At 40.9% G+C, this 22,225-nt stretch overlaps 1 protein-coding gene and 1 long non-coding RNA gene across 2 annotated transcripts; both read left to right on the forward strand.

The window, feature by feature from the left end:
- The first annotated feature begins 2,116 nt into the window (after window positions 1–2,116).
- LOC113021274 (uncharacterized) lies at window positions 2,117–4,922 on the forward strand. Its single transcript, XR_003272274.2, has 2 exons — window positions 2,117–2,493; window positions 3,879–4,922. It is a non-coding gene; the product is annotated as an uncharacterized LOC113021274 (long non-coding RNA).
- Window positions 4,923–8,465: 3,543 nt separating this feature from the next.
- Window positions 8,466–20,483, forward strand: rtbdn (retbindin). Its single transcript, XM_026165826.2, has 6 exons — window positions 8,466–8,751; window positions 9,647–9,808; window positions 9,928–10,027; window positions 10,826–10,954; window positions 11,796–11,892; window positions 19,080–20,483. Exons 2-6 carry the CDS (start codon window positions 9,649–9,651, stop codon window positions 19,425–19,427), a joined length of 834 nt encoding a protein of 277 aa, XP_026021611.1. The 5' UTR covers window positions 8,466–8,751; window positions 9,647–9,648; the 3' UTR covers window positions 19,428–20,483.
- Window positions 20,484–22,225: the final 1,742 nt, after the last annotated feature.

Genomic DNA, 22,225 nt, shown 5'->3' on the forward strand with positions numbered 1-22,225 from the left:
TCTGTTCCAGTTTAATTTGGATTATTAAAGTACTTCTTTGAAGGGCATTGCAACAGAATGATGCTGAGAAAGAGCTGGTTGTCTCTTTTGTACAGCATCAGTTGAGCAGGGAGATAAACCGAGAGGAGAAGAGAGGAGAAACTGGAGTATTTTTGTTGTGTTATCAGGTGTTATCATGAGGACTTAGCTGAAGCATCAAAAAGACAGAACTGTTAACAAAGTGACAGAGAACAGAAGAAAAGAAGATGTTATCAGAGTAATGTGGGGTTGTTTTGCGAGATGATGACTTGATCAAAGTTATGGCATTGTGTGTGTGAGTGCATGCGCGCATGCATGTGTTCATGCGTGCGTGTGTGTTTGATACAATATGAAGGGTAATTGGGCTTCAAAGCAGTACTGGCACAGATCCAGCTAGTGATTTTAGTCCCTCAGACAGTTGATGAACAGACCTACTTACACACGAAAACACACGCGCGCACACACACACACACACACACACACACACACACACACACACACACACACAGCTAAGCCTATTACAGTGACCAAAAGAGTCGTGCAAGAATATATAGTAACATCCAAAACACAGTGCACAGATGCGACTTTGTGCTTAGACTAACACCTGATGTTTGAACCTGGGACCTTTACATGTTCTCCACCTGTTTGCAGTTCATTTTTTAAGAAATCAGGGTTAATGACATACACTAAAATTCCCAGAAAGTTGAGATCTTTAAAAACAATCACATGAGCAGTGGATTGTATCACTCATGTAGAGGAGCGATTAGATGGTGCAAAGAGGCGTGAGGCCAGAACTGCGGCAAAAAAAAAATAAATTAAAGGGGAATGCTTTATCTTGTCTATTGATCTGCTTGCACTGAGGTGTCATTTCAGAAGTAGAATAATGGGATAAACAGTGCTGTTTGTCAGGAGATTCTATAGCCATCCATCTACAGCTGTAGAGCCTGCGCTTGTAATACAGACATGAATCTGACCTGATGTCTGTGATAGATTTTCCCAAAGCTGTGCACATGGAGGCATTCAAACCCTTTAGTTTGGGTCAAAAGTTTGACCCTTCAAATATGCTGCTTCATCAACATATCTGCTCATAACTCTAGATAGAGGAAGAATCTATGTCGGGGATGTCAAACATAAGGCATGGGGACCAGAATCGGTCCTGGAAAGACTGATTTGTCCACCTGGACGGCTTTGGAACACACGAAGGATGGAATTCATTTTTGTTTTACAACCTTTCCTATGGATGAAGACTTCCCTCACAGCCATTCATACTACATCAAAGTATTAACGTATCTACTATTGAACTTATTAAAGGATTAGATGTGTAAGTAATTAAATGTGTAAGTAAACTTCTTCACAGAAAGTGAAATTTCACTGATTCGGCCCTTTGAAGATCAAATTGATCCAGGATGTAAAAGGATGAGTTTAACACCCCTGCCCTCTATGTATGACCTCACTTTTCTGGTGATTTCATTATTAGGAGAGTGAATAGGATTAGATCAACAGCAGTGTCCCATCAGAAAGCAATAGGCTGGTTATGGTGAGGGTGATGATGAAGACAACAATGTGAAGAATCAGCTGGCATAAAGTTTGCATCAGTAAGTGAAAACGCTGTTAATATAGTGCAAGACTGTCTACAGCAAAGTGTTGTTTTCAAGCCTCGCTTTTAAAAAAATGTATATTATATCTGTGAAATATGACATTTTAATATTATAAAATAAATCCCAAGAGTGATTTTTTAAATATTTTCTAAAAGAGCCGTGTGAGTAAATTTAGCATGAGCTTCAGTCCCTCTAATAATATCTGATGTAGCGTTTATCCTCATAATCACTTATCAGTTATTACACTGTATTTACTGACTATTTAGTCTTTACCTATAAGTATCTCCAAGTAATGGACAGAGTTCATAACTGCTGTGCTTAGATGTGTGGTACTAGAATCACTATTACTATATTATCCTCATTAGTGATGACATTTACATACAAAAAATAGATTTTTGGATTATTCAAATTAAATGTTTTCTGAACCCTAACCCTAATAGAAAAGAAAAACAAGGAATGAAAAACACTGCCTCTTACTTTAACACATGAATGGGCTGGACAGAGAATTCAGTGACACCTACAAAACAAGAACCTCCATGTATTGAGCGATGAGCTTCAGAGTGTCAGAGGGGAGGTAAAAGTTCAAAGTCGTAACTGTAGTTCGGCACAGGAGTAATCAATCCAACCGAGCATGCAGAACAAACAAAGGAGCAGGCAGAGCAAAAACCAGGGGACTGAACTGGGTCAAAAACACGCACAGACTGTCACAAGAAGAATGCTGAGCCACTGTGAATGTGATAGATGTGGCGCAGAACCGAGGTAAAACGCAGTTTAAATACACAGGGGAGACAATTAGACACAGGTGAAACACATTAGGATGGGGAAGGTAATCACACAGGAGAGCAGCGAGGAGGTGGACCTGAGATAAAAGACAAGGGTAAGTGACAAAGTGAGACACATGAAAACTGATGAAAAATGTGCAACGAGAGGAAAAACAACAGAACATAACTTATAGAACCAGCTGGGATCTCACACTCAGCCATTTCAGTGTGTAACAAACTATTCATGTCATCTTGGTGACAGGTTCAGGTTTCAATGGGGAAAAAAGTTTATGCTGGATATTTTCACAGACTGGGTAAAGTGTTAGGAATGAAAGGATGCCATGCTGCTTGATGGAAATGAAAATGATTAACCTACAGAGGGCTGAATTCAAGATGCCCTCCATGGTGGGTCAGGCCATCACTGACCTACCGCCAAACCTGTCACGCTGAACGACGTCACAGGCAGTTCACAAACACAGGGTTGCAATGGTGGATCTGCCAATTTTGGTATTCTATGATGAACGCCAAATAGAGGATGTCGGGCCACCATTATTAAGCCTGTTTCTGATTATTTAGAGACATTTACACTAGTGTCCTGCTGGAGGTCGTTTTGTAGCTCCGGCAGTGCATCCGTTCGTCCCTACACAAACAGCAGAGTCTCATTATTGCCCCTTTAGTGCACCTGTTGTTTTTTCCACTAACACCAAATCTGCTAAACCTGATTAAGAAACTCCTCTGCTACTTAAACTGACCAGTTAATATCAACATCACAGACGTTTAACTGACTTGATGCTGTGCTCTGATTAAAAAGTGTCCCTTTCATTTTTTTTCAGTAGTGTTTTCCAGAATACATGAAACACTTAAAATTTGAATGCAATCAATACTTTCTGAGTGTGGATTATGGATTATGGAGACTATAATGTGTTTGATGGGCTGGAACTGATGGTACAGATTACACCATGTACAGTAGATGAGAGTTTAAATTTGTATTTAAAAAATGTTGCCATTATACTCGTGATGTATCAGCGTGGAGAAAATGTAACAACTTGTTACGTAATGTGCAAAAAAGAAGTCCTTTATACTGCATCATCACCAGCGTATTCCATTATCAGGTTTATGGGATTTATCATTATATTATGCAAAGTAATTAGATTACGATACTGAAAGAAGAAAACCACAAATCATTCAGGGTTCTGGGTGTAAGTGGAGTGCAAGAGAACAACAAATTATGACCATTAAAGTGTTAAAAGACCACAATTGACTTTTTGTGGATTAATTTGGTGCAGAGTAAATGGTTGTTTACTGATGGCTTCTTAATGAACACACCACATTTGGACAAATCTGGATCTTGCTCATAAAAGCTTGTATTCCCTGCTCTGTGTTGTCCTTGGTCCAGAAATACAGAGAAGGTCATACTGATTGACTTCAGTGTTCTGTTATTGAGCCCTGTCTGGACAGCTTGCTCTGCAGGCATCAGACCTTGTTAATTCTGTCTCAACAGGTGCTGTTGACGTACCCTGGCACCGAGCTCGCTCTGAGGATTTGACGTGTGCAAACAAGGTAGAGTACATAAAGAAGCATGTTCGAGAGAAGGTAAGCAGGTGTGCTGAGCTGCCGCAAGAAAGACAGTCCACCAATCCGAGAAACAGAAGCACCAAGATTTGAATTCTTCTGTTTCCCGGGAGTTAAAGGAGCTTTTCGTTGTGTCTGAACAGCAGCTGCAGTATGGAGCCCATCTCTCAGACCATGGAGGCAGCAGATGCTCATCTGCAGAGGCGTGGGTGGAGGTTTGTGACCAAACGGGGAGCCTCATCGCAGTTCGTGGGGAGCACCATGATGATCATGGCCACTTATGCCGTCACCACCCTGACTATGAACCTGGGGAAAAAAATACAGGAACGAAGATCGAGACCGAACGGCAACTAAAGATGGCCTCATCAGAGACCCGGACTCACTGCCTTCACCCTGTGATGATGTCGGCAGCAACACCCGGAAGAGATCAGAAATGGTTGGGCTCAGCTTTGGTGCTTCATTCAACTCATCTCAACTTTCCTCTCTGAAGCTGGGAGGTGGCCTTTCACCTTAACCTGAGGTCATTATCATAAATGAGTGATGACAAATGGACGTGAATACATCACATGCACTGCTGCCATGTGACCACAGGGTGGAGAACTGGGACTACTTCATGACAACGAGCCACCAGCCCACTAGAGGCTGAATGTGTCTGACAGTTCAGACATTAAAAAACAAAGACAGTGGCATTTTCTCAACCCATTAAATGCATTTAAAGAACGATGATTAGAGCTATGTCGATGTTCTGTGACTAACAAGTAGAACTCTGATAATTTGTTCTTGTATTATGAGTTTCTTTCTTGTTTTTTTAAATCATCAGAAAGTTGCCTTTTAAGTTTAAAACAAGCCTGTGTGACAGCAGACTGTAAAAACTGTAAAATGTCAGGTCGCTCGAGTGTTTCTTGTGAGACAGAAAATTATTGTAATGCTGTGCTGAATCACTGACTTTAAATAAATGATCAAATATATTCCAGTTTTAAGATTTCTCTTTTGATTTCTGTTCAATCCAGCAAGCATTTCACGTATATAAATGAAAAAGATTTGGAGGACACAAAGTGACAGGTGCTTTGACTCCTGATGTAATGAACAAATGAATCATAGTGTGATTCTGTCTTCATCCATCTGCCAAACACTGGACTCCTGGTGACATTTGAAATGTGTCCTGTTAGCAAAAAATGGCAACTTAATTTTTTTTTTCTAAAAAAAAAATCAACAAAAAACAAGAATTTGGTATTTGACCAGTGACATTTCTGTCAACTAAAAGGTCACTGAATTTGACCTTTTGTTAGAAAAAGCACCGAGCAGCAGTTCATTGTACCATTTAAACGGTTCAAATTATTATAAACGACGCCTCACTGAGAATATAAGCCGAGATCATTTTTTCCTAAATAATGAAGGAGCTTTGAATGATTTCCCCATGTTTACAACATAATGATATCCTGATGTTGTCTTCATATAAACCACGGGGCTTCTATTTTTCCACATGGAGAGTAGGCTGAGGTTGGTTGTCACGTGGCTCGTTACCGCCACATTAGAGGACAGTGGTGAATTCTGTCGACATCACATTTTGACTGACACTTGTGAAAAATACAAAAAAACATGTTTAAACTCATGGGATAAATAGGCAGTGAAAATGTATTGATTAAAGTCTATTTACATTTATCAAATGCCATTTTTTTACTAAAACCCCACTGATAACTATAGGAAGAACCAACTCCACATCATGACAACCAAACCCTGCTATGGGGTAAGTAGTCACAAAGTGACAGATGGCTAACTACTGGCACACAAGTTGCACTTCCATTATATGAATACAACATCATTGTATACATAAGGTCCAGAAACCTCTTGATTCTCTGGGTCTGAACTCATTTAAAGGTAGACTGAAGTCTAAGCACCCAAAAACCTGAAATTTGTTTTGAAAATCGTTTATTGCACAGTTCAAAAGCCAGCATCTGTGACAGTTATGGGAGCACATGGCACAGGTCGTTTGAGCATCTGTGAAGGCACCATTAATCCTACTCAGATGCTGTCCTCCAGATGACATCTTTTCTCTTGCCTGCTTCATAAGACGGTGCCAAATGACATTCCAACAGCGAAAAAAAGAGTCCAAATATGCCCAGACCTGCCACTCACTGAGCACATTTGGCACATTATGAAACGAAAAAAGCAACAAAGGAGGTGGGAAACTGTTGAGCTGCTGAAATTGTATATCAAGTAATAATGAGAAAAAAGCTCTTCGAGTGTTGTTAAAAGAAGGGATGACGCAGCACAGTGGGAGGAAAAAGCCCTTATAGTAACATTTCATTTAAGTGACCGGGTTTAGATTGATTGAAATTTATTCTGTGGACACTGTGTTAACAGTTAGGACAATTAGATACTATTAAGCACAGAGGAGTGGATATCTGTATGGTATACCTCCCACACAGCCAGCATTTCAGTGCTTTGGTTTATTTGCCTTGGGTAAATTTGCACAAGTGCTACAGTGTTGTGCAAAAGCTTTATTGGTTCTGATGACACAGTATCACCTGGGATCAGTCTGATTATCAGGGAGAGCAGTGATCAGTCTGCAGCAGCAGCACCATGGAGTCACACAAAGAGACAGCCCTAATCCACAGGTGTGTGCGAGTGTACTGAGGAGATCTGGTGATGTTGGTGGTCACAGCCAATATTAATTGCAATTATTGTTTGCTCTTTGCACATGCCATCAAGCTGCTAATAAAAACTGTTTGTGAGTGCATCCTCAATTATAGCTCAACTCTGCTCATTTGCTGACTGGCTTTCATGCACTCGGGCTGATGGGAAACACTGATTGTTGTCGATTTCTGCACTCACGTTTTCCTGTTTACTTCACGTCTTTGTCCAGTTATTTGGGTATGTTTTCATGAACTCACAAATGCAATTTTCAGTCCGGCTACTTGAGCTATTAGCGCAGCCTTTCTGGTGCCCCCTTGGCCACTGTAGCACCCTCTGTTAAAAACGGCTTTTGTGCACAACATAGACCAAGAGTTTTTAGAAAGCTTCTCAACCCCCTCACCCTTTCTCTTTCCAAAATTTCATGCAGCTGCAGGACTGCTTAGAGCGTCTGCCACCCCGGGAGTAATCGGTCAGTGTATCAAATCAAAGAAGCCCTAAATGGTGGAAATGAATGTTTGGCACTCAGTGAGTCAACAACGGTGGGTGATGCTGCTTTGCCAGCTGAGGGCCAGCCTAAAGGCTCAAGCGCAGGCAGAGACCCAACCCTGTTAAATGAGAACGACAACAAGGGTACACGGAGAGCAGCCTCTGTCCTCCCTCTCTCTCCCTTCCCTGAATAGCTCCTCACAAAGGATATTGTTATTCCCTCTCTAATTACCAGCTGAAGAGCTGTTTGTCCACGTCTCACTCACTGCGCTCTCACCCCCAGAAATAAAGTGTTCTGTGGTGATGACCCTCAGCAGTTATGAAACAGTCTGGTGGACAAAAGGGCCCCGGCTAACCCTCATTGCCTCCTTCAGCAATGAGGGTCCGGTACAGTTCGCATCTCAGCTGAGTCTCCACCGAGACCATTTCATCTGCGCTCAATCTGTATGATTATTTGGCGGCCAGTCTGTCTGGTCCCTTCCTGTCCATGCACGGTTTTGTTGCCAAAACCAATCATGTCTAAGACATGTCACCGGTTTCACAGTCTTGGTTTTAGGCTGATGTATCTAGGCCACAAGACACTCTCCATCTGCTCTTATTTGGTGGAAAGCCTTGGGAGGGCACTCAGAGAGAGAGAGAGATGCATCCAGCCAGGGATTAGGTTGGTACAGCAGGTCCAAGGGGAGGTGAGATTAAAAGCCAGGAGCAATAAAACACACGGTGGAGAAATAAGTCATGTCTGTCTACCCAAACTACGAGGCAGTCCTTGAGCAAATCTAAAATTGATAACATGCTTTTGGAGAATTCAACCTCTGCTAGTACTTCCAGTAAGGTCACTGACTCCTATTTTTTTATTTTCTTTCACACAAATGACCCACATGCATCCTCTAAAACACAAGAGAAAAATAAGGTGCACTAAACTCTGCCTTTGAGTTTGCAGTGCGCAGCAGCTTCGCGGTGAGTTCACGGTGTTTTGTTCCCGCAGAGATTTGTGTTCACTGTCCTCAGCATATCATGCGGTATTAAATCTCAGCTGTACCCTCCTCTGACCCTGTTATCTGAAAAAAAAAGAAGTCCTGACCTCACTGTGTGTATGTGAATATGGAGGACAGGTGTGACTCAGCACCACCTGCGATTGAGCCTGTAAAAATGAAGGGCAGTTAAGTTGAACGCTCGCGTGTTTTCATGACATTTCATTTCTCCCGTTTTTCCAACCAAAGGCATTACTCGGAAGGGTAGAAGGAAAGCTGATAACAAGGAGGATTTGGTAAACATCCTATTGGGAGATTAACAAAGAGGGAGTCCGGTCTTTTCTGTGTGTGTGTGCGTGCGCGCATGCAACGGAGGGAGGGATGGAGAGAGAGAGAGAGAGAGAGAGAGAGAGAGAGAGAGAGAGAGAGAGAGAGAGAGAGAGGGCTTCCCAGAATGGGGCAGAGCAGGGAGGGGGTGAGTTGCCTGCTGGACGGGACTGAAACGTCCTTCATATAAACCGGTGACAAAGTGGCGAGCAGTGGGCCCCCGGGCGGCAGAGATCAGAGCCAGTACACAGACGCAGAGACCGAGAAGAGGAGACCGAAGCACCGAGCACGGCGGTGACTGGAGCCACAGCAACACAACGAGGAGACCCGCGAACACAACCAAACTAATCCGGACGGAGCCGCATTTATTCCCGCCTACAGGTAAAACCCACATGGATGTGCGGAGAGACTAAGCTCCACCGGGTTTTTGTAATCTTGAGGTACAATTTAGAAGAAGAATATCCACACAGAGCACAGAGGGTCACACCTCTTAGCCTACCTGTTCGCGCGATGTTGGATGGATATTTTGTAGCAGATGGGGTTTGTCTTCTCCTGTCTATAAACTCACTAATGAGCCCGCGACCCCACCCCCCTTTCCCCATAACTGCGCTTTAAAATCTTTGACTCGCAGCTTTTTGGAGCATTAAAATGATCTGCGTAGACTTTTAGTTGTAGTTTTGAAGCCTTCACGTGTGCTTTGTTTCCTTCTTAATAACCGACAGAAAAAAAATTCTGAAAAGCTGTAAAGGAGAGAAAAAGGTTATTTCTACATTATATTTTCAGCGGCTCTCTCATGCGTAAAGTCGGGGCCACCTGCTCGGGGCCATGTCCCCGCGTTCAGCAGATTTGTTTGATCGCGTCATGTAGGCAACACATCGACCGCAAGCCTGTCAGATTAAACGACTACGCATGTCAGCCATGTCAGCACAGTGCCTTAGTTCCAACTAATTAGGCTCACCCTGTCTATACTAGGTCACCACACAGAGAGCTCAACATGGAGCTAAACAGCCGGCGCTGGTATCTCACTTATACTCTGTAACTCAGCGTATGCCATAAGACTGACTCTGTGGGTGGATGGAACAGATTTAATTGCAGCCTTTTGCATCCATTATGTTTGATTCCCACCCCTCTAGCAAACCTTTCAGTTATTATTGTTATTATTATTTGACGTAGTGCAAACCATTTAGTTCTGTTTTTGTAATGATTCGGGACTGTGTGTGTGTGTGTTGTTTTTTTTCTATGCTGAACACTCTTGTTCATGTGTTTGTATCTACAGAGATGGACCTCACCTCATCCTCTTCGCTATTAATTTGCGTGGTTTTGGCGGCCGCCCTGATTGGCGGGACCCGCTCGGAGGGGGTGTGTCTTCAAGATGGTAAACACAAGGCCACGCCCAGCCCGGAGCCACACCTGACGGAGTGCTCTCTGTATGCAGACAGTGAGTGATCTCATTTTCATAGTCTGTAAATCTTGGAGATGTTGGAGAACAAATTAAATCTCAAATTAAATCTAAGAACAGGCCCACGTTGATGTGTTTCTCTCTTGTTGCTGCTACAGATAGCTGCTGCACACAAGAACAAATCCAGGACATCTCTCATGTTCCTTCTGCCAATAATCAGAATGAACCCTGGGACAAGTGTGGGTCCCTCAGCCCTGAGTAAGCCTTAACCACCCTTCTAGTGTCCTCAATATTTTATTCATCTGCTGTTTTAGCCCGTTGTTGCCTCTTAATGGTGATATTTTACTGCTTCAGTTATCCATTTGTATTTTTATCAGTATTTTCAGTCTCATCAGACTGCTGTTGTCAGGAAAAAGCTAAAAACCACCAATTAATGACTGGTGGAGACCAAAAATTGACCTAAAAGAGAGTCACTACTGAATTTAAAGTCATCAGGTGTCCAGAAATACAACTAGAAATGACAAGTTTGAACATGAGCTGTTTAAGCCGAGAGATAATATGTAAAATAAGTCAATATTATAGTTGTTTTTATTGCTACATATTAGCTTAAAATCACTAGTGCTTGCTTTTATTAGCTTATTTCACATTTAATGGCTTTGTGTTTGATCTAGTTCTTCATTGGCTCTGTATAATCTATCGTTAACAGTAAGGGCCTGTGCATGTAGTCAGTACAGAATTTTAGTGTGTTAGTGGAGCCAATAAGGATGGATTTTCTGAAATAACAAACGGCACCTTAGACAAAGAGGCTGCCAGTTTACAGACAGCAACAGCAAACACATGATCAAGTAGGTCAAATTGAAAGAGGCATTTAAGTAGCATTAACCAAAGCTGGGCAAACATACTTAAGGGATCAACAGCAGCAATGATACTAATCAACTGCTCGTACTCCCCATCTTATTTAACGTTGTTTTCTTGACCTGTCTTGTGACCGGCTGTTCCAAGTTTAATACAGACTTCGCTGGTCAGTAACAAACATGACCTCTTGTGTCTTCCCAGGTGTGAAGGCTTCCTGAAGCGCGTGCTGTGTTTTTACCGCTGCTCCCCTGACGCTGCTCGCTGGCCTCATCCTCAGCGCAGCTCATACATCCAGGCTGTTCCTCTCTGCCATAGCTTCTGCCGTGATTGGTGAGGCTGCCAAGCACGTTACCAAACAAACTAAAGTCTAAATCCCCTGTCAGCGAAGGGATCCCTATCTTGGACAACAGCATACTGTGCTAAGATAGAGTGTCCAATAAAACTGTATGTTTTATTTTTTTTATTTTTTAAGAAGGTGGCAAACACACAAAGCCTAACACAAACAGCTTCATTTCATGGGTCCTATGTAAGAAAAAAGAAAGAAAGAAAGAAAGAAAGAAAAAATGAGACAACACTGGAAAGATAAGTGTAAGAGTGTTGTAAAGAATTAAAGGGCTGCTCTCTGCAAAAATACTTAAAAAATTACTTAACATTTTGGAAAATATTCTTTTTGCCTTTTCTGTTAAGAGTTGGCTTAGGATGAATGATGCTACTAGAAGCTTGTTAGCTTAGCACAGACACTAGAAAATGTGGCTTTATTCAAGTACATTTGAAAAATATATATAAGTTCAGAAAGATACTCCAGAAACTTATAGATCCTAGAGTCTAACAGCTCATTAAAACACCGCTTGTCGCTTTCACACTGGATTTTTGTGAACATTAGACAAACAACATAAGGATTAACAAGCTTACGATGCGCTATTTCCAGTCTTAATACTCAGCTTATGTAAGAAGCTGCTGGTAACTTTATATTTAGCATGAAAGTGAAATCTTTTCATTTTAAGCTCCGAAAGAAAGTCGCTAAGATGTTTTTTTTTTTTATTGGTTTTTGTTAAATTTATCTAGCTCAGGTAAAAAATAAAAAATAAATCTCAAGAGAAATCATTTAAATAAAAGAGTAATTGTTTGTTTTGTCATTTACATTTTTCAACATTCACATTTGTTCTTTCAGGTTTGATGCCTGCAGGATGGATTTGACTTGTGCCCGTAACTGGGCCAGAGACCCCAGGGGACAGAACTGCACTGGAAACTGTGTTCAGTATCAGCAGGTAGGCTTTAAGCAAGATTAACAAGTTAACCGGATATATTGAACCTAAAGCTATTTTTGTCTTTAGACTGGGTTTTTTTGGTTACATGGCAACTAATAGAAAATGGATAATAAAACTGATTAGTCTACTAGATTTTCTTGCAGAGAATAATCAATAAATAAAATAAATTTCATTTTGGCTGAAGTGTGAAAAGGCTGGGCCCTGCTTCAGTGGGCAGAGGCCAGCTGGGTGATTGAAAAAGAGTGACAAACGGGTGCTGGTGTGCGCAGCTGAGACCAGCAGCAAAATGACTCACGCTTCACAGGCAATGACACTCTATCTATAGACCATGTCCAATGGTGCAGTGGTGCCTGAAGAAGTAAATATACACATAAAGGGACCTGTTTTTTTTTTTTCTCACATTTTTATTTTTATTTTTGGACTCTCACCTATTTCATAATTCAGAAAAATATCTGTTCCATCTTCAACCTTGGTGCAATCTCTTAGTCCATCTACTGCAAGAAACAAGTCGTTTTAACTCCTCTCACATCTTTCAGGCAAGCTTTCTTCTGATTGGCTCCTCCTCATAATAAAAATGTTTAAATAGTAGGTGGGTGGATCTTATGGGCTCACATTCCCCTTCTCTACAATGTCAAACTTCTCCTCCTTTGATACACATGAAAATTAGACATCTGTTCTCTCACTTTGCACATCTATTCAATTTCAATGAAATTATACATATAACACCAAACACAATAATAGTCACATCAGTAATGCAGAGAAAACTCCAGGCGACCCCCTATGAGCAAGCACTTGGAGACAGTGGGAAGGAAAAACTCCCTTTTAACAGGAAGAAATCTCTGGCCGAACCAGGCTCGAGGAGGTGGGGTCATCTGCAGTGACTTGTTGAAGGTTGGGAGTATACAATAAAGTACTGTAGTTTTTAGCATAAGCCAGAGTTTGTCGCTGTTAGCTCATCTTGTTTTAAAGTGAAACTTGACTGTTCTCCATTGATTTTTTTTTTTTTCTCTGACTATCTGAAGAGAAGCAAATACTTCCTGGGTCCTCTGATTGGCTTCCCAACATCAGACAGGGATATCATGCCTTTGCTATACTTAGAAGGGGAAAAAATAGCACTTCTACCTGTTTCTGCACTCTCCAATGTCAGGATGTCTGTTGTGCATCAGAGGGGATTTAGATGTGAATATATGCAAAGCCTGCTAGAAAATAAGTAGGTATACACCATACACCACTCATATATCTTAATATATCCGAGAGTGTGCTTTCTCTTGATTTCACTCGCATTTATCTCAAACAAGCACAGGGAGAGAGAGCGAGAGGACCACAGTGACAGATGAGCACACACCCACAGCCGCCAGGCCTATTAAGGCTGTCTGGGGGATATTAGATGATTATTGGAAATTACACATTTGTGAGAAGAGAGTAAAAGCAAAAAGAGACGTTTGGGGAGTGTTTGAGTGTGTCTCTGTCACGGTGTGTTTTCTGTGCTTTTATTGGCCCATTTTAATGTAGGGCAACACTAATGGTGCAAAAAATACTTCCAATAAATTTAAGCAGCTCTCAAAACAGAGTGTTTCAGACAGCTCGTCGGTACGCATTCAGTGCATTCAAGCAAACTAGCCCTCTTTACAGGGGCCACAAACAAGTGGCTGCCTCCCGTTTTTGGAGGTCAAAACGGTAACACTTTGTGTTTTCCTCCTCAGCCAGCAGAGATGGGAGATTTCACCTCAGACCTGCTGCACACAAGCAGCCGCTCAGACATCACACTAAAACACTCTCAGCTCCACTCCACCCAATGTTGGTGCACGTGGGTGTCTGCTGGATAAACACACACCCATACAGTTATTATTTGTAAAAGCTGAAAGCAGTAGATGTCGATTTGCATAGAGACAAGCGGATACTTTTAAAAGCATGCATAAGCACCCGCAGACACATCCTTTGCATGCAAAAATCCCTCTGGCACGCTCACTGTCTCGCTCTCTTTTTGTACTCATTGGTTACATTATTTGCCAGCCAAGGTCTGATTTATCTCAGCATTAGACACTTTTTTTTCCCTGCTCCTGATGCAGTGGGAATGAGGTTATGTCTACAAAGAACAGCACAGAACGTCTGTGCTTGAACAACAACAACAGCATCTGTCGATAAGATATAGTGAACTAATGGTTTGTAGGGATTGGGGGGAAATGCTATAGATTTCAAAGATACCAGTAGAAGCTTAGCTTGGATAAAAGGGAAGAAATGGTAGCAAATTTAGCTGGACCTGTGTCCTATTAAATTGCCTGTATAATTAAATAGTAGTAATACTTTATTTTGCAATATTCATACAAGGTTCTTATGTGAACATGGCCAAAAAAGCTGAATAATAGCCATTTAGTAATAGCAGAAATATTGCATCTTCCATTCACTGCATTGCTTTGTAAGTTTGTGGCCCTGAAAAATTGGAAAACGAGAAACCACAAACCTACACAGCAGTTAGGATTTTTTTTTCTTCTGGTCTAGTGTTCTGTCATTGAAAAATAAGAATCAACCCTGGCTCAGATTTTTCATCTAAAAACAAAGGGAAAATGACGTGTTGTTTGAGGAATTTAGTTGTTGTTCATCATAGTTGCTTTTCTATAAAAGTGGTGGTGTTTCCATCATCATTTTATCTGCCTGTCTCATGGCTCCATCTAACCTGTGTTCCCATTCTTAAGTCTACCTAAAGTAATTAAGTACAATACAGTAATGCTAAGTCAGCCTTAAAAACAAATGTAATTCTTTGTCGCTTCTTCTTCCAATCATCCACATTTGTCATGATGTCATTAATTCAAATTATCGTATTGTCATTTAGCAGCTTAGATCTAAAGCAGGAGTGTCAAAAATAAGGCCCGAGAGCCAAAATCTGGTAAAGACACCAGTTTGCCCCACTGGACGGTTTTGGAAAATGTTTGGAAACAGTATTTTCATAGTTTTTCGAATGATGAAGACCTCATACTGCACCAAAGTATTAACCAATAGATAAACAGTTACTTGCAAGAAAAGGGGGCGGGTATTTTCTTAAATTACAGAAAATTCTGTCCAATGAGCTACAAGACCCTTTTGTGTAATTTTACCTCGTATTTCTTACAATTTCAGCCCAAAAAGTCATGCTAACAGATTTCTTAAATTGCTACAGCAGCATTTCTTTATGACACACAAAAACGTGAGATGTAGTGTTGAAACTGCTCTTCTTTGTGCACTTTTCTTCTCATGTTAGATATGTCCAGTGAAACTTATTTACACAGACAGAAAGGCGAGTTTCTCACTGGTCCGGCCCTCTTAAGATCAAAGTGGCTCACATTGTAAAATGAGTTTGACATCCCTGATTTAAAAGCACCATCCTTTCAAATAATGGACATTACAACTGTCATTGTACTATGCTATGAATAATTTGATCACAGATTCTAATAGTATTATTCCAAATTTCATTTCTTCAGTCATTCATATACTGAGATTAGTTTTTATTGGTTTAGTCAAAAAACTCATTCTGATCATGACTGAAAGCTAAAATAATTTCTTCTGTTGCTTTTTTTTTTTTTTTTTTTTTTTTTGCACATCAGGTGTAATGTGTTCGGTTTCGGATGGTGAAGGGCAGAATTAAATAAGGGCGAAGAGGACAGCGCAGAGCCCCAGGAAATTTCTGTATCTCACTTATTTGATCACACCATGTCATCTAAAGCCACTCGTGCTCATACTGAATTAGCTTTGGCAGCAAACCACGTCCGCCTGAGGAATAGTGGAAGTGTGTGTGTGTGTGTGTGTGTGTGTGTGTGTGTGTGTGTGTATACCTTTGTATGTGTTATAGGGTTGCTGCGATAAGACCTAAGTGTCAGACAGAGAGCTTGTAGTGGCGAGAAATAGCCATCATCCTGTTTGTCCTTCCAACACGGTAAACATATTACTTTTTTTTTTTCTTCTTCTCTGAGCACTCTGCGTGACTCAGTCTTAATCCCCCAACAGACAGGAGGATGAAAGGAAGCAGACGTTTGGGTGGGGGTGTGCTACAGAGAAACAGGGGAGAGATGTACAAACAGTGAGTGCAGCAAAAAGCAAGGGGCGGTGGAGGTGGGAGGGGTACAAGAGTAGGTGATGGTTACTTGGCAGCACATCTTAATGACTGGTTATGAGGCTGTCACTGGGGAGAGAGATCGAGAGCTTAAACACAGAAAAGCGAGTGTGTGTGTGTGTGTGTGTGTGTGTGCGCGCAACTGAAACTTTGCTAATTTGCTTTCCTAACTATTTCTAAGCTTGTAGGCATAAACCATTTACAGCTAAACGGCTTAAATGTTGAATTGTGATTTGGTGTTACTTGTGCAGTATCCCCCCTTTAATCCGTATTTGTGTCTTATTAGAAGAGGAGCGCCTTTTTCCTTTTTTTTCCCCCCTCTTTTCACGCCCCAGAAACTCTGGTGCTAATGTCAGCAGTAACTAGACTTTCCCCTCAGAGTATAACTTTATAAAGACAGAGAGTGCTGTAATGAATTTTCTGTCAGACGGAGACACAAAAGGTGCTGCCAGCAAACTTTTCAGATTCTGCTCTGCGCGGCTTGTCGGGGACTGCAAAGGTGGCACCGAGATGAATTCTTTCAGATACAAGTGCGAGCTTTTCAAGGTCGTGTCTTGTGATTTGCTTTCAAGGCTGGTGTAGGTGAAGGGAGGCAGGAGAGGCAGACAAAAGCAGCCTGTGAGAGCAGCTGCCCGGCGCCTGCAGCTCCCCTCTTACACCTGGAACAGGTGCTTTGTTCAAGGCCAGTGCTGCTCTGAGATGGAAAAGTCAATAAATGCTAATGTTACACAGCAGCAGCGTGTAACAATAATGCTTCAGTTAATGGATTTTACACTTTCACATAAATAGTGTAACATATGCCCTTTATCATACATCTTTTGCAAGATTAAATCCCAGAATCTGAAATTTTGCTTGCTCGTTAATAATAATAATGGATTGCATTTATATAGCGCTTTTCGGGACCCTCAAAGCGCTTTACAATACCATTATTCATTCACTCTCACATTCATACACTGGTGTAGGCAAGCTACAGTTGTAGCCACAGCTGCTCTGGGGCAGACTGACAGAAGCGAGGCTGCCATATCGCGCCATCGGCCCCTCTGGCCAACACCAGTAGGCGGTAGGTGAAGTGTCTTACCTAAGGACACAACGACCGAGACTGTCCAAGCCAGGGCTCGAACCGGCAACCTTCCAATTACATGACGAACACCCAACTATTGAGCCACGATCGCTGCTGTGCTGCTGGGCTACATATGAAATGCTGTGTTTGCAATATATTCTGTTTTATTTGAACAACAGTTAACCTTTGTTATTCTTTTCTGAACCGAGCATCTTTTATCACATTTCAGGCCTGCTTTCAGGAAAAAATGGGTGTGTATCAGACGTTAGCGATTTCTGCTTTTAAAGCTCACCTTTGGTCGTCAATTCATGTTTCTTGGCATATATTGAGGTGTCAAATGTCATCATTAAGGGCACATGGGGAGGTCGTTTTTTTTTAGGGGGGAAAGGGTTAAGAGTAACATAATTCTGCAGGTCTGACATATAATTAGAAAATTAGGAGGAAAAGCAAAAAGCTGTGTAAGAGAATACACAGCTTTCCTTTCCAAGCATACCTGGGCAAGATGAAGGATTCATAGCTTCACTTTTAAATACTGAGCATGACTCTAACAGTTACTATGGTAATACTTGTACACTACTGTTCAGTGGTAAGTTGTAGGTTTTACTTCGATACATGTATTTAATAGCAGCTGAAACTGTTAGTTGCATTAAGGCAAAAAACATTTTGCTTTTAAATGTGCTGGTGCATTTTTGTATACGAGACACGTGAGATTGTTTTTAAGAAAATGTGTCCAAAAATGCACATTTGGATGTTTGTTTAACCCTGTAAAGTCTGAACCCTGAAATAATTGCCAGAATCTTTTTTTTTTTTTTTTAAAGTGGGAGTGTTTATTGAACCTTCTGACAAATTAAAAAAAGAACAACCAAAAAACATAAATTTGCATTATTTAATTTTAATTGTATCATGTTTGTTATACCTGGAATTTTGTGCAATTTAAAAGTCACACTGATGATGTAGAGGCTTCAAATATAATACATGTTAAAGAGTTAAATGTTACATTTTCCCCTGGGATTTTATTCAAGCTAGTCTTTAAATGCTTTAATCAAATTAAATAAAACATTACATATAATACAAGAAATACATAATTTAATTTATTCAAAAGGAGGTTGTCTGTCATTTCGTATTTTTGCCTTCTAATAATAGTTTCCTTTTTTTTTTTTAAAAGTAAAATATATATTTTTGTAGATCTTTTTTTAAAGCACTGTTTGTATGCTGAAGGGTTTAATTTATTCTATAAATCAGACTCTTTTAATCTTAAAACCATGCAGAACAAATGATTTTTCGCCTTGTTCCTCTGATTTACATTAAAAAAAATGTACAAAATCCTATCAGTGGGAAAAAAAAGAAAAAGAAAAACTTTGTGTAATGTGCCAGCAAAATGAAGAACCGCTAACTCTGAAGCCAGCTCTACCCAGTGTTCAGATTTCTGTTATGGAAATTTATGCAAATCTGGGCATTAGTAGATTGTGCTGAATCTGAATATTTAAACATTACAGAAAACTGTGAATAGAAAAAAATAATCGCCTTATGCTTTGCGGTGGTATCTAGTTAACATTTTCCCCTTTTCATTATTTTATTTTATTTTTTTAATTAAAAGGTCTGCACGTCCACATGGGTGTTTTCAGTCTTGTAACTGTAAGGTACCGACTTTTTGTGCCTACCATTTATGTAGTGCTACATCACAGCAGTTGCCTCAAGGAGCTTTCTATTGTAAGGTAAAGAACCTACAGATGTAAAGGGAAAAACCCCAACAATCAAATGAGCAAACAATTAGCAAAAGTGGGAAGTAAAAACTCCCTTTTAACAGGATGAAACCTCAGTTCTGTTGGAGGTGAGTGCAGAGAGGCAGTATAAAGCTTCTCTGTGGTTTGTGTGAGGGTACCAGCAGAAATGATAAAGATGTAATAAAACACTTGCTTTTTGTTTTCTAATATTTGGTATTAAAGCTGAATTCTGAATGCTGGCACTAAAAGTCAAGGTTGTATCTCTGTGGATGGCAGAGAAAAATAATCTGCATAAATTTTGTGTTCTGCACACCTACAGATGTACCAGCACGGCAGAGATCTCTGCGAAAGCCTGTGGGGTGATGCCTTCATGACGGTCGAGGATGAGCCGGAGGAGGTTGGAGAGGCCGGAGAAATCGGAGTGGATGTCGAAGGCGTTCGTCCCTGCGGCTGCCTGACTCTCAGCCCCTCGGACAAGGACGTGATCGCCGCTCTCAGAGCCCAGCAAGACGACCCGGAGGAGCTGGATACCACCAAGACCGGCTTGCCTCAGTACCGGGCCCCTTGCCAGGCCAAGCTGCCCGTGCAGCCCAGAATGGGAAACTCCGTGCTGCGTAAGCGCTCGGTGGAAGTGGAAGACGTGGAGGGGAGTGGCAGCGGTTTGTAGATGGTGATACATGTATTCTTAGTGATAATCCTCTAGATCGTCATATACAAAAATCAATCCCTTGAAAGGGAGTTATATCCTTTCTCCTCTAACTAAACTAAACCATACAAATTTAAGCTCTCATTACTATCTTCAAATCGCAGGCATAACTTCTTTGATTTACAAAAATGATCTGATAATCTGATTTAAGTGACAAGCTTATGAACACCCGATCGATTCTTTGAACAGCCAGGATTAAACGAAACACCAAGAAAATTTTTTCAAATGAATTTAAGAAGACTACTCAAAGCTGAGTAGTCTCAATATTTTGAAAGGGCTCAATAACAAATACACTTAAGACATCCCATGATGGCTGCAAAATGTTTTTATTGCCAGCTATCAAGAGCATCTTTAGTGGGAATTTGCTTTTATGGCTCAGTGTAACATGTGGTCACATGGTAAAAGTCCTGCAGTATTAGCACTTCTGCATGAGTCAAACATGTCAAACCCAAAGTACTACATTTCATGACAATGTTGAAAACAATATATCACCATCCCGCTACTTACCGTATCTCAACTGTCTACTAGCTGGCTTTGATTTGTGCTTTAGTCACTTGTTAAATGCATTAATTAGTCCTGTGATTCCATAATGTGCAGTCTGCTTGTCATGGAGTTTATGATAGTGGAGAACGTCAAAAGTTTTAATCATAATTTTGAATGTATCTGAGATTTTTCCAACACAGTTAACTGACCTGAAAGCAAGTGTTCTGGTATGAGAACAACAGCGCCTAATACCTGAGGGGAAGGTTTAGTATTCAGAAACAACATCGGAGTAAATCAGCAGGGGCCGTATCCGTGCCAGATAAGGTTGCTCCGGTAGTTCGGTCATGTATCACTGATGTACTGTGGGTGTTTTATAAGTAGGCCATGTGTTTCTACAGTTGGGAACTGTTAGATGTAAATGTTTTATAAGAAAACAAAAAGGGAGAACTAATTTGTTTGATTTACCATAAGCTTGCTGAAATGGGTGTTTCTGTGCTTTTCTTTTCATTCTCAATAAAAACATTTCTAAACATTCCCGATGTTTCACGTGCCTTTTTTGTGGTTTCTCTCCCTTTTTTCTTTTAGTTTACTTTATATAGTAGGTGAGATTTCATACATGCTTTCTCGTAACAGCAGGTACAGTGGGGCAAAAAAAGTATTTAGTCAGCCACCGATTGTGCAAGTTCCCCCACTTAAAATGATGACAGAGGTCAGTAATTTTATCTTCTATTTTTATCATTGTGTATACTTCCAGTTTTTATCTGTTGTCGAGTGTCCTGAAGTTTGCCAGAGAGCACATGGATGATACAGCAGAGGATTGGGAGAATGTCATGTGGTCAGATGAAACCAAAGTAGAACTTTTTGGTATAAACTCAACTTGTCGTGTTTGGAGGAAGAAGAATACTGAGTTGCATCCCAAGAACACCATACCTACTGTGAAGCATGGGGGTGGAAACATCATGCTATGGGGCTGTTTTTCTGCCAAGGGGACAGGACGACTGATCCGTGTTAAGGACAGAATGAATGGGGCCATGTATCGTGAGATTTTGAGCCAAAACCTCCTTCCATCAGTGAGAACTTTGAAGATGAAACGAGGCTGGGTCTTCCAACATGACAATGATCCAAAACACACCGCCCGGGCAACAAAGGAGTAAGAAGCATTTGAAAGTCCTGGAGTGGCCTAGCCAGTCTCCAGACCTCAACCCCATAGAAAATCTGTGGCGGGAGTTGAAAGTCCGTGTTGCTCGGCGACAGCCCCAAAACATCACTGCTCTCGAGAAGATCTGCATGGAGGAATGGGCCAAAATACCAGCTACTGTGTGTGCAAACCTGGTAAAGACCTATAGTAAACGTTTGACCTCTGTTATTGCCAACAAAGGTTATGTTACAAAGTATTGAGTTGTATTTTTGTTATTGACCAAATACTTATTTTCCACCCTGATTTACGATTAAATTCTTTACAAATCCTACCATGTGGATTCATGGATTTTTTTTTTTTCACATTCTGTCTCTCACAGTTGAAGTGTACCTCTGGTGCAAATTACTGACCTCTGTCATCATTTTAAGTGGGGGAACTTGCACAATCGGTGGCTGACTAAATACTTTTTTGCCCCACTGTATCTGTATCCACAGCGCCTTTTAGAAAAGTGTTGGCTTTATTCATGCAAATGTGCAAACAATTCACAGGTCAGAATTAGATGAGCAGTTAAGAAAAGACTTGGGGATTATTGGAGTGATATATCATCAACAATTTCGAGATTTCCAGGTTATTGAAAAGTCCTCCTTTAACAGTTTTTAGCTATAGTGACTCTTTTATATTTAACAGGGATCAAATAAATCCAATATACTCATTATCAACCGTCAGAGAAAGAGTCCCTAATGTGGAAAAACAGGGAACTGTATAAACTAACCATTAATATTTACGACTGTAGGCTTGTGTTAACCCTGTGATGGTCTGGGGTCCTGTCCAGGGCTGTCTCGCTCACTATGGGTGAAGGAGATTACCTTGGGACTTGGAAACAGGTCTTTTCATATCTTCATTTTTTTTAGTTTTAAGCTTTTAAGGTTTTGACTCTTTCAGGTCTCTCCATAAACTTTGCCGCTCCTTTCCCTATTTTGAAATCCTCCTTACCTGTTACTCCTATTACACCACCTGCTTGAGTGGTCACCGCGGGCTTCGAAACTTTAGGTCGAGTGGCCTCTCGTCTTTGGAATTCTCTCCTTGCACCACATTCACTTTCTGCTCGACCATATACCATTTCCCATTTTATGGTACT

The sequence above is a fragment of the Astatotilapia calliptera genome, chromosome 4, assembly GCF_964374335.1.
Source record: "Astatotilapia calliptera chromosome 4, fAstCal68.1, whole genome shotgun sequence".
Lineage (NCBI taxonomy): Eukaryota > Metazoa > Chordata > Actinopteri > Cichliformes > Cichlidae > Astatotilapia > Astatotilapia calliptera.